This window comes from Drosophila arizonae, chromosome X (assembly GCF_054131065.1).
Source record: "Drosophila arizonae isolate 15081-1271.41 chromosome X, UAZ_ARI_1.0, whole genome shotgun sequence".
NCBI lineage: Eukaryota > Metazoa > Arthropoda > Insecta > Diptera > Drosophilidae > Drosophila > Drosophila arizonae.
In genome coordinates, this window is record NC_142927.1 from 12,830,313 (window position 1) to 12,843,673 (window position 13,361).

Consider the following 13,361-nt stretch of genomic DNA (forward strand, 5'->3'; position numbering starts at 1 on the left):
TCTGACTCTGACTTCGTTCGCTTATTTGCTTTCATAAATTGAGATTGTCGAGGGCTGCAGGGTGGCCGCGGCCCATTCGGCATCATCATTCGCCACTTGGCAGCTTTATGTCATTGCCGGTTAAGTGATGCATCTAATTTGCAGCTGTTGTCGCTGTCGCTGTCGCTGCCTCGGCTGCTGCTGCTACAGTCTCTGCTGCTGCTGCTGCAGAGCGAAAGAAAACTCGTGAAGAATTTGCATTTGGTGCTTGGAAAAATGTTTGCATTCACTGTGTGCCGTGCGCAACGTAAGTAATGCCAACATAGTCTATCCACAGCTCCCTTCTCCATCTCTCTCTCTCTCTCTCTCTCTCTCTCTCTCTCTCTCAGTTTCTTGGCATCTGTCCTGTGTGTGTGTGTGTCTGCCTGCTGTGCCTCATGCTCGTTAATTTTGCAGCATTTCCGCTAGCAATTTGGTGGCAGCTTCGCCGGCGTCGCCATCGTCGCCGTCTTGTGGAAATATTACGTATACGCGATGGAAAAAGCGCTAACCGGAAATGCAGGAAGCGGATATTACACGCTCCAGAAAACACACAGCGCAGCGCACCGCGCGCCGCGCGCCAGTCGCATAATATGCACACAGATATGACTTTTGACGACAAGCGCCAAGGCTGTGCTCATAGCCTCAAGTGGGCTGCCCCACCCCAGCAATTGCGACATTTTCCTTATTGCTGTCGTTGTTGTCGTTGTTGTTGCTGCTGCTGCATCTGCTGCAACTGCTGCTGCGCTTTGTGCATGTCGCGCATTTGGACAGCTGGTCAATGCGAAAACTGTTAACTTCTTGCTGTCTGAGCGTCAACTGGCTAAGTGCTGCACGGGGCGTATACTTGATGCTGCTCCGGAGACTGCTATCAAGTATACGCCGTATGGGCATATGGCATTACTGTGGCCACGGCCAATCAGCGAAAATATTGACGTTTTAATGATTGGATGGATATAATTATATTTGCGTATATATTTGATATGCATCTCTGGAGAGTACTGCATAGCTGTCTATCGACTACGCCTGCTTAATTGATGCTCTACCGGGAACAGCTCTCGAGCCCGCTCTAAAGGCAAAGCCAGCTTTAGCTACATTTAAATGCCTCATCAGCCGCTTAAGTGCTTAACACGGCGTATACTTGATGCTGCTATTCATATTACGTATACGTCCTGTGGTTCAATGCTGAAATTATCAAGAGAAATGTATGTATATATGTATATGTATATGTACACCAATAGTGTCTGTCCTTGGAGGTATTACTCAAGTTGACTGCGCGCTTATTTGCATACTCGAATGGGAGATTTGTCCAAATCGGAGATTTGTCTTTATTTGATAGCTGCTGCTGTTGCCTCTCAAAAGAAGTAACTCGATATAGAGCGCGGTCATAGAGGTCTATGAACATGGAGAGAGTGGCATATGTGTGCATATTATACATCTGTATTGGCCGCCTTGTGCAGGGCATCTGTGGGTCGACTACGCTTGCCAGAGTTCGGCCTTTGACTGCAATTGGAGCGCACTTAATGGGCGCCGAGTGTTGGCTGAGTGGGCGTTGGGGCGTGGCTGTTAAATTGCTTGGCCCATTGCCTGGGCAGCAGTTGTTGCAATTGAACCCGGGGCGCCTCAGCTGCAGATCAAAGACGGCCAAGGCAAACATTTACCCACCTTTGAGCTGAAAGCAAACAGGCTGGGAGAGAAGGAAATGAAAACTCGATTATGATTCGTGTAAGATTTCTTTGTTTTCTTTATTGAACATAATAATTTGTTGTTGTTGTTGGTTTTAATGCTTGCTCACTTGCTTGTTAAATGTCTTTTGTTTTTGTTTTCTTGTTTTGTTTTTGCCTTAATTTAAATTTAATTTATTTAATTTTAATCGTTAAGGTTTTCTCCTTATGCAACTTTTTGACTTTCAATTATCCCTTCTTCATGCGCTTTTAATTTTAGTTTAGAATCGTAGCGTATATCAATATGCATAAATTTTATAATTATTTTAATTTGTATTTTATTTTTATGTGTGTGTGTGTGTGTTTTTTTAAATTTTATTTTTATCAATTTGTAGCTTTTGCATAGAAAAAAAATATACTTTTAGCCATAATAATGAACATTAATTTGCAGCTTTAGCTTCACTTTAAGCATATGTGAGCTGTTTTCTATGTGTGTGTGTGTGTGTATTAGTGTTGTTTGTATTTCATGTTTAGTTGCTAATTAACATTATAATATTTATCATTTTTAATTCAATTTTTATTTATTTGTTTTATTAAATTTTTCTTGCATTCAAAAGCGCCATCAATTGATCTGTATGTGTGTGTGTGTGTGTGTGTGTGTGTGTGTGTGAGCGTGTATTTCGCTTTGCATTTTTTATTATTATTTTATTTCAATTTTCTCAGCTATATTTATGTAAAAAATTTCAGCCTGTGTGTATGTGTGTGTGTATGAATTATACAAATATCGAAATAAAATAAATTTACTCGTGCATGAATAAATGCTTAAATTTCTATATATAATTTTTAAAGTTGCTTTTCCTCTTCATCTTTTGCTCATATAAATTTAAAATTGTCAGCCATTTGTTGTTTAATAAAAACATGTATGTATTTTCATTTATTTTCATAATTATTTGTAAGTTTTTACTTTTAAATCTTTTGCAATTTATTTATTTATTTTTCTACGATTTTTATGCTGTATGCCATACTCTGTATATATATATTATTTTTTTTATTTTTTTATTTTTTTTTTACTTAATTCTATAAAAACTGCTTTAATTAAAAATTGTTTTGCTTTTACTTCACTTCTCTTTGTCTTTTTAATGCATTTAAATTTATTCATTTGCTGCTGTTTTTTTTTTTTTTTTATTTTTTTTTTTTGTTAATATTTTAATAGCTATCGTATTATATAAAAAAAAAAATATTCATATATATATTTGTCTCATATTTTTTAAGTTTAATTCTTCATGTAAATTCTGCTTTGTTATAGCTTTAATTAATTAATCTTGCATATTTTGGCTGCTTAGTTACTTCTTCTTCTTCTTCGTTTTTGTTTAGGCTTCTTGTGTAATCGAACGTAAATTTTATTAATTTTTAAATTAAAAATTAAGTACACACTGATTCATTTTTATTTTTTTCTTTAAGCTAGCGTATTTCAGTTTATGTACAACATTTATGTCACTAATAGTATTTATATTGATGCTCCTTCGACTGAGAGAACTCAAACTGTGTGTTCAATAATTAGTAATTAATTGCATTTCGTATTTATTTAAGAGCTGAATTGTCTCCCCCCTCAAATTATGTACATAACGAACACAAATCGAAACAATGTTTCACAAATTTGCATATTTTATAGATTTTTTTCGTTTTTGTTGTTAGAAGTGAAAGGGAACGCAGCAACTAATTAACATAAATTACATACACACACAGACACACACCCACACACACCCACGTACACGCACACACACTTAATCATACTCATACTTAATTAAAAAAAAAAAAAAAAAAAAAAAAACAATCAGAAATACGTTTCGAATTTGTAATTATATATCAATTAATTAGCATAATTAATTTGCATTATTGTTATTAAATGTTTCGCAAGCATTTTGAGCTGCATTAAAGTTCAACTTTAAGTACATAAAATTTTGGATGGATGCATTAGTCAGTTGATAAGTTTAAGATTGTATCAATAAAAAAAAAAACAAAAACAAAAAAAAAGTACAATTAAATTTGAATTAAAAATATACTTTCATTTAATATATATATTTTTAATATTATTATTTAATTTTTTTACTTTAGTTTTATTCTTTAATTTAATTTTATTTTTTATTTTTTGTTACTACACAACACAACAAACATCTAGAATTTCGTGGGCTTATCATTTGGTTAGCATTCTCATAAGTATTTTATTTATTTATTTATTTATTTATTATTATTATTTTTTTTTGTATAATTTTTTAGTTTATTTTGTAATATATATATTTTTTTTATTTTCATTTTTATACTTTGATTGTGGCCGTTTCGAGCGTGCTGGGTGAGGAAAGTGGGGAGGTTCGTGGAGGGCGGAGGGCGGGGCCATTATTACAACCGAATGTTCATTTAGCTGTCTACACAGAGCTCGCTCATGTATTTACCATATCATATCATATCATATATTTGTATGTATGCATGCATATGCATATATGTATGTGTGTAACTAGATGTATGTACAAATCTAAATATCTTTTTTAAGTGCAAATGTCGACTTGGATGGATTTTTTTTTTTAAATTAATTTATTTTTTTGTTGAAAGAAAAAAATATATTTAATTGCAACGAATCGGGACTAAAAATGTAACTGGAAATTTCTCTCAGTGTAGGCTGTAGCTCATTTCAATTTGGATCTCCAGTTGCCAGTTTCGAGCTGGGCGTTGCGTGTCTTTCAGACAACCATAAGTATTTCATATACATAAGATAATGTATATATGTATATGTATGAATAATAAAAGCTAATCAAGAATCATACATGTCTATATATATATATATAAGTTGGACGAATGTGTTGAAGGTTTCAAGGAAGGTTAAGGTTGGTTTTTTCTGTTTTCTTTAAGCAAACAAAATACATAGCTCGCTTGGACGCAATAAAAAGTGTTGTAAAATGGCAAAAAGGAGAATGAAACAATTTCAAGGGTTTCTCATTTGTGTGTGTGTGTGTGTGTGTGTGTGTGTGTGTGTGTGTGTGTGTGTGTTTTATGTGCTGTGGCTACGTGGCGTATGCGTAATCTTTTTGTTTTATCCTTGGCCAGCTCAGCTAAGTTGCGTATTCAATATTTGTATTTTGTTAAGTATTTATAATTAGCTTTTAGCAGTGTTGATAAATGTTTAGTTGTGTTTTTTTTTTTCTTTTTCTTTCTTTCTTTAGCTTGAGTTTATCATTTTGAGTTAGTTTTAATCTTGAACTAGTTGATTTCTCGTTTTCGATTTTGTATTACTAAAATATCGCGAACTTCTTGCCCGCTTCTCGCTTCGCATCTATTGCCTAGGCATTTGTCCTCTATCAGCAGTTTCTCTTGTGACTTCGTTCGCAGTGCCCGTTGTGACGTCACTAGCTCAAGCATGTTTGTTGAAGCATTGCATGTATGCATGTAAATATATATATATATTTATATATATATATATGTGTATATGTATAAGTATTTAAAAAATTGGCTTCTCGCTACTGTTGTTCGCTTCTTCTTTCTCTCTCTCTCTTTCTATCTCTCTTTTGTCTGGTTCATACATTTGGCCACTTGGTTTCTTCGTTTGTTAGTTTTCATGTTGTTTCATCTTCACTTGTTTCACACTTCACCTCGTCTCATTTCATTTCATTTCCTTTCGGTTCGTTTCACTTTCAAGCGTTCCTCTTGCTTTGATTTTGTGTCTATTCATTTTTGTGAGAACTTTTGCTACATTATCATTATTGTTCTTATTATTTCAATTTTTTTCAGTAAGTTATTTTATATTATTATATTTTTTAATTTATTTATTTATTTATTTTTTTTTTTAAGTTTTCTTAACTGCTTATTGCGTTTTATAAACACTAACTTGTCATTTTATATTATTATTTTTTTTTTTTTTGTATTTTTTTTATAGATTTTTGTCATACTTATTAAAACTACTCAACTTAAGCCGATTGCTTGTTGTGTTTTCTCAATATTTTTGTTGTGTTTTTGTGTTAGCCATCCGCTTGTGTCATTGCTGTAACTTAATCAACTAGACGCCGTATAACTAGTAAAAAAATGTGTTTTTGACTGGCTCACACCAACATACTAGGTAATATATGCTATACGTTAAGTAATACTAGACAAAAAAAATATATAGTTTCGTTTGCTTACTAGCCTAGAATTGTAAATGTCTATCGATCGAAAACCGAAAATCAAAATACAAACAAACAAACAAATACTCGTATCTCCTCTCTCTTTCTGCACGTAAATACATCGTTGCGTTCTCTTTCCACCATACTTCACTTGCCTGCCCAAGCACGCATGCTCTCTCCATTTTCATTTTCATTTCCATGTCCATTTCTATTTCCTTTTGATTCAGCTGTTCTTGTAGGTCTGAGGGGCTGTGTGGGCGTGGCTTAGTAGCGCTGCTGATACTCATGATGCCAGCGATTGAAGTCAATGTGGAACACAATGATGGAACCAGTTGACAGGCCAGCGAGCAAATATCTATAGAGAGAGAGAGGGAGATATGGAAAAAAAGAAACAGAGAAGTAGACAATGAGAGAGAGAGAGAGAGAGAGAGAGAGAGAGAGATAGTATAACATATTAATCAGTTATGAGTGGTTATACCCCAAAGGCCTGCCTTCGAGTACTTACTTCTGATCATGAGTGAGGGCCAGCGAGCGTATGCCCGCATTGCAGGCGGGGAAGGCATAGAGCGGCGCCAGGTTGAAGGTGCGCCACACCTCGACAATGCCGCGATCTCCGGCGGTCATCAGATACTCGCCATCGCGCGAGAGCAGCATGCACTATAACAGAGAGAGAGAGAGAGAGATGGAGAGAGAGAGAGAGAGAGAGAGATGAAGAGAGATAGAGAGAGAGGTAAAGGCCGATCAATTTAGTACCCAGAGATTCAGCTGAGTGGGCGTGGGACTCACCTGCAGATTGTCGTTGTGTGTCTCGTGGCGCAGCTTCTTGCCATTGATGGTGTAGGCCGCGACGTTGCCCTTGTCATAGTTGATGACTATGAAGCCCTCGCGCGACATGGTTATCAGCTCCGGCGAGTGGAAGTCGACGGGCGGGTCCAGCGAGCGCAACAAGTCGCCAAAGGTTGTGTGTATCAAAACGGGACCGTCTAGCAAGCAAAAGGCGAAAGGACGAGAGACAGAGAGAGAGAGAGAGAGGGAGGGAGGGGGAGGGAGAGATCGCATGTTAGTCTAGGCCAAAGCTGACAGCGGATGGAACTTACTCGTTGAGCCCGACACAACCAGTCCGAGCTCAGCGCTGATGACCACCGAGGTGACTGCCTGCTCGTGACCCGTGAGCGTGGCACGAGGCGTGGGCACGTCTCCCTCGCCGACAATGCTCTGGGTACGGGCATTCCAGTGCCAGAGCAGCACGGTGCAGTCCGCCGAGCCGGACGCTATGTAGCAGTCCGACGTAATGTTGCACTCGCTGCGGGCCATGCACGTGACGACGCCGAAGTGCCCGAAGACGATTTGCACGATTTTCGCTAGAAAGACGACAGATACAAGGAACGGTACAGGGTGCTATCTCGGTAGGGGCTCATGGATAGAGCGACACTTCACTCACGCCACCAATAGGGGTTGGGTAAGAGAGTGAGAGTGAGAGAGAGAGGGCACTCACCTGTCTCAGTTGCAAACACTCGAAAACTGTTGTCCCAGAAGCCGCAGGCAATGAGGAAGCGACTGTCCACGGTGGTCACAAAGCAGTTCGAGCGAATCTTAAGCATTTGGCTAAAGTTGTCGCCCAAATGGCGACGGCTCACCGCATGGCTATTGTTGTTGGTGCCATGCACAGCTGGAAAGAGGGAGAGAGAGAGAGAGAGAGAGAGAGAGAGAGAGAGAGAGAGAGGGAAAGGGAAACGGAGTCAATAGAATCCAAGTGCAAGCAGTTAACTTAGCTCTACTTACTCAGCACTGGATCAATGGTCAGCGGCTGATTGGAGCCCGGCGATTGCGGCGACTCAGCGTAGCTTGGACTCTGGACGGATGCGGTGTAGTTGCAGTTCCAGCGATTCACCGCAAACTGATGGCCAGCGGTCACCGTGACGACGGACGGCAGCGATAGCTGCGGATACGTGTTGGCCGAGATGTGTATGATGGGCGAATTTTGATAGAACTTGAGCATCTGGCACAGATCCTCGGGCATGGCACTGAACATCATGGGCGACAGGTGCATGGCCGAGCTGCGCGGTGGATGCGGCTCCATCAGCAGCTGGCTGGGCGTTTGGCCAAAGTTGCGTATTTGATTCTCGACTGCCTCGCGCATCACCGGATCGTGCACGCCGTCCAGATCGACGCTGCCCTCATAGGTGAGATAGTAGAACACGTTGGTGGCCCGGATCGCCTCGGGTCCGCGCTGCTTGTAGCCGAATATCAGATCGATCCACTGGTGCAGCTGGCAGGACACGAACTCCGATTCGAGAGCCATGCGATTGATGCGCACAAACTCCTCGGGGGTCTTGGCCCAGGGGGGTAGCTCGATATCGTCCACCAGGGCGCCATCCTCCCGATGTCCCAGCCGATAGCCGGACGCATTGTAGAACATCTCCGGCAGGAAATACCATTCGGGTATCAGCTCCTTCACATCGGACGTATCGCGCTGGCAGTTCTTCCAGCTGAGCGAAACGGACGAGAACAGTCGATCCGGATAGTCGAATTTGCCGCCCTGCAGTGCCAGGAACATGGACGTGAATGGCTCCACGCGCACCAGCCAGTTGAGAGTGAATGCGGCGGTCGAGTAGTGGGTGCCGTAGTGGAAGGGCGGAATCGTGTCGCTGTCCCAGCTCTCGTAGCGCTCCTCGAAGTAGGCGCGACGCGACGGATTCAGTGCGCCAATTGGCTTCGACAGATCCCGGTAGTTGGAGGGCAGGCTGAGGTCCAGATCCTTGGAGTCGTAGTTGGTGAGCACCCAGGGAAAGATCGGGTACTGGTTCAGATCGTTGTACGTGCGGCCGGCGATCGTGTTGAGGAACATCAAGTACTCAAAGTTGGAGATCTCGCGACGCTGCCATTTCTGTGTCATGTTCGAGTTGCGCATCAGCTGGCGCGGCGACATCATCGAGGCGCGCCGAGTCTGCGGTATGCCGTACTTGATGCCCACGCCGACGCGTGGCAGCGCCTTGATCACCTTCTTGACGGTGTGCTGGTCGGGAAAGGCGAACAGGATGGAGGTGCGGCTGGCCAAGAAGATCTCCAGGGCCACGTTCTGCAGCAGGTAGCGGCGCGAGAAGATGGCCCGCACCTCGGAGAAGTACCATTTGCCATGGAGATGGTCACAGTACTTGAGCACCTCGGCGTCGATCTTGTGGAACTCCGGGTGATCCTCGTCCACCTCAAAGAACATCTCGGTGCTGGTGATCGAGACGGTGCCGGGCGCTACCAGGCCCGGTGCTATCAGGCGCGCCTTGGTGCTGATGTTGACGGGCCCGGTTAGATCCAGATCGAGCTCACGATCCTCGATGAGCAGCTCGGCGTCGTCCAGCAGCTCGCTGTTGTGCTGCGACGAGGGGTGCGCCCGGGACACCGCAATCTGTGTGTGGAACTCGTCCCGCGTCTGCAGGATGGCGTCCTCCGGGGCGCCGTTCTCCAGCGCCGCCTTCAGCGTGGCCTGCGGATGCGAAGAGCCGCGCGGGTTCTGCACCATGCGCTTGCGGCGACGTGCGTCGTCCTCCCAGGCGTCCAGCTTCCAGTAGGTGGTCTTCGCCAGCGGGCCCACGGTCGCCGTCAGCGAGCTGGTGATGGAGCCAATGCCGTTGGCATCGCCCCAGGCGCCATGCCGATTGCACATTATGTTGCGCACCTTCTCTAGGAGTCGGCTGGCGATGACATTGTCGCGACGGCGTGCGGCTGTGATCAGGTGGTCGCACATGCGCTCCTCCTCGCGCCGCTCGAGCAGCGTCTGGGCGCACTGCGACTCGAAGTCGGCGTGTTTGAGCACATCGTCGGCGCGCATGCGGTTCAGTATGAACTCAGCCTCGTTGGCCACGCGCACAATGTGATCCTTCATGGCGTGCGAGAGCAGCCGGCCCTCGTTGATCAGCTCAATGAAGGCGAGGCCGGCGTGCTTCTGCAGGCTGTTCTGCCACTCCTGCGAGCAGAGCAGCATGACCAGCTCGACGACGGAGTGCGAGTTCTTGAACGTGGTCAGACCCTTGCCCTCCATCAGCAGCTCCTGACCGTGCGAGCCGACCAGCGTCTTGGAGAGGAAGGGCGCAAAGTCCACCATGATTTCGCGCAGCAGCGGACACACTGGACCCAGCGCTATCTCCAGCTTCTGCGTGAGGCTCGCCTCGCGCGACGGCGTCGTCAGCGGCAGCTGGGCAACCAGCGCCGGCGGCTTCATGGGCAGCTCATCGGGTCGCGTGCGCTGCTGCTGCTGGGGCTGCTGTGCGCCAGGCACGGTGTTCGCACTACCAGCACCGCCAGCGGCAATGCCAGCACCACCCACACCATAGCCGTCCGGCACACGCACCACCGATATCTCCGAATCGGGCTTATCGCCGCGCTCACTGCCCACGACCATGCCCAGTCGTGAGACGCCCTGTTGCTGCTGCTGCTGCTGTTGCTGCTGTTGCTGTTGCTGTTGTTGCTGCTGCTGGTGCTGGTCATGCTTGCCACTGTCGCTAGCATCCACCAGGCCGACAACGAGTCCTGCACTGGCTGCCGCCTGCACGGCGGCGTCCTCATTCAGATTCACATCGGTCCAGCTCTCGTCGTTCGAGTTGCTCGGCTTGTGATCGTCGGCCAAAATATCGCTGGAGGACTCCACCTCGGGCACCTCGTTCTCCGTCGAGTTCATGTTCAGCGACACCACATCCGAGTCCACGCTCTAAACGGTTCAAGGATTACATGGGAACAACGAATACATTTCAATATATTAAGCAGGAGTGAGAGCCAAAGCTGAAGCGTTTTGTTTTGTGTGGGCTCGACATAACGAAAACAGTGGACAATAAAATGGTGCTGGGGTGGGTGAGGTGGGCAGTGGGTGGGTGCATTGAATGTGAAACATTGCATAGCTGGTGCTGCATAGCTATCGATAGTGCTGCTATCGATAAACGATAGGCTATTCGAGTGACGAGCTAACATCGTATTAGTGACAGAACTAATAGCGTGTATATAGATATGTAAATAATGGCACTCTTTAGTGGTAATCAAAGCTATATGATATCGATAGTCGATACATTGCTGTAATCAATTCGATTGGTGACAGAGCCATGCATATAGATATATATGTGATGACTGTCTACAGTAGTAGTCAAAGTTAGTCTACAGTCTACACTCTTAGAGACTTCGATAGTCGATAAGTTGCATTTATCGATTACACAACCAAAGTAAACTCGCAATCTGCAACATCGATGCTTTAGATTATCACTTGCAGTTGCCTATCGACTAACGATAGTTTTCTTTCGTATTCGATTACTCAGTTACCGGTATTTATCATTTCAGTTTGACGACTTAGCTAACGATAGTTATCGATTACTGGACTTTCGTCCCCTTAATTTGCTGCTGTGCTGTGTCAGTGAGTATCCCTGTGTGTATCTCTGTGTGTGTGTGCTGTGCATGTGTGCGTGTGTATGCGTTCGCTTTCGGTATCGTTTGCACATTAATTATGCACCCTGAACAATAAATCAAATCTCCAGTGCGCTAAGCAAAGCTCATCCTCCGCCCGAATCCTGTTGACCAGCCACGTCCTCTGCATGCTCTTGTCAACACATGCATTTGTCAACGCCACGCACAAAATGTTATCTACAGATCTCTCTATATAGAAAACTACCCCTACCCCTACTCCACCCCCACCATCCCTCTCTCCGGTTTCCCCTCTCTCAGCTACCCGCTACATTCAGTCCCTGTTTGACTGTGATTTGCATAAAAGGCAATCCAGAGCACTCTATCGCTCTCCTGCTCCCACGCTCTACCCATCTCTTTCGCTCACTGTGCTGGCGCTTAAACAAATTTCGCCATTACGTAACTCAGCTCATCCGAAAAGCATTACCCAGAATGGACACGGCGGACAGACAGGACGGAAGGCAGGTTATGGAACGGATAGTCATATGGCAGAATTTGTTAAAGCGTTTGACAAATGTCAACTGTCAAACACAAATGCTGAGCAGAAATGGGCTGAGTAGGTGTTAACACAGCTGTTTCCATATGTGTGTGTGTGCGTGTGTGTGTGTGTGTGACAGCTGTTGCGCCTACGCAATATGCTGCAATATCCTGCTTGAATGTTTGTGCAGCAACTAAAATCAATCGCCTTTTGTTTGGCCCAAAATTGAATACACACAGATGACATCAAACATGTGTGTGTGTGTGAGCTACATGATTAACTGTTCGCATGTGTGTGCGTGGAGTACAGCGAGAGCAGAGCAGGATTTGCTATATTAATAATGCAAGCAGTTCATTAAGAACCCAAAACCGGAAGACGGCACGTCGTGACTGCCGCACAATGAAAGCTGTGTGCGTGCGTGTGTGTGTGTGTGCTCTTACTCTAGTTTGTAACACTAATTGCATACCATATACATGGACATTAACATATATAAATCACAAGACACATACAAACAAATCCATGAGACACACAACAAATCACGTGGCGCACGCAGCCAAATCGAACTGGAGTGCTGTAACTGTGTGTGTGTGAGTGAGAGAGAGAGTGTGTGTGTGTGTGTGTGTGTGTGTAGGCGCGGACTTACGCTGAGATAGCCTAATGATATATTGATTGCATTTAATTGCAATTCAATTTGTATTCCATTTTTCTTTTTTAGCAAATCTCAACGAAAATAAAGAAAGAATAAAAAGGGGTATGCGCGACCCTATAGATGCCCTGTAAAATAACTCCCGCTTTGCAATTCGACATTAAAGTTATAGCCTTTGTTTTCAAGAGAACTCAGAAAGAGTATATAGTTCTTTATATAAACGCAGCATAAAGTTCTAGTTTAGAATATATAATAAGGATGTAATATGAATATAAAATATTTGATATTTGTGGCTCTTAAGGAGTGTAAGAGGTAACGAGGTAAGCGAGGCAAGAGGGAGACTGACAAACAGACAGACAGATTGATGGACTTGATATGCCCACGATATGCCACGCCTTCTTTAGCTTCGTACAGAAGCAAGTTAACAGTTATATAACAACTATCTCGTTATTTCTCGTATATAGTCATTTTGCTTATATAAATAGAATGTTGAGTTCATGCTTGATTGACTTTAGAGCTTCAAGTTTCTCTCTCGACTAGCAAAAGCCAGTAAAATCCCAAGCTAATTAGCTTGGCTTAAGATAGAGAGAAAAAAGAGAGAGAGAGAGAGAAGGGCTGAATGCTGCATCAGTTGTGGCATGCCAGCTCGAATTATCTGCAACGCCTTAAAGTTCATTTAGGGAGTTTATCAGCTGCGGCAGAGGGAATTAAGAATTGCTTGTGTGGCCAGCTGTAAGTCCCATAGATAGCGAAGCGGGCCGAGGAGCACGCGGAGGGCAAATGTTGCATTGTGCTGGTTAATTGATTGCATTGGCTCATTGCTGCAATATTGATTGCATTAATGCGCACGGCTCAGCTCGGCTCAGTTAGTCAATGCTGCTGCCTCTACCTCTGCCTCTGCCTCTGCCTCTGCCTCTGCCCCTACCTCTGCCTTTGCAATTATGCAATGTCACATTTGGTTAGGCCAC

The 13,361-nt window shown here is 44.0% G+C and overlaps 1 protein-coding gene across 12 annotated transcripts in view; it reads right to left on the reverse strand.

The window, feature by feature from the left end:
- Positions 1 to 1,738: 1,738 nt before the first annotated feature.
- The window catches only part of rg (A kinase anchor protein rugose), a 119,511-nt gene continuing 107,888 nt past the window's right edge, over positions 1,739 to 13,361 (reverse strand). For all 12 annotated transcript variants that reach the window (XM_089474854.1, XM_089474860.1, XM_089474858.1 and 9 more), the window contains 6 exons: positions 7,613 to 10,532; positions 7,326 to 7,499; positions 6,928 to 7,191; positions 6,617 to 6,813; positions 6,336 to 6,487; positions 1,739 to 6,185 (listed from right to left, as the gene is read on the reverse strand). In XM_089474854.1, the coding sequence (XP_089330980.1) occupies positions 6,095 to 6,185; positions 6,336 to 6,487; positions 6,617 to 6,813; positions 6,928 to 7,191; positions 7,326 to 7,499; positions 7,613 to 10,532 (3,798 nt within the window). In that variant the 3' untranslated portion in view covers positions 1,739 to 6,094. The remainder of the gene's footprint in view (positions 6,186 to 6,335; positions 6,488 to 6,616; positions 6,814 to 6,927; positions 7,192 to 7,325; positions 7,500 to 7,612; positions 10,533 to 13,361) is intronic.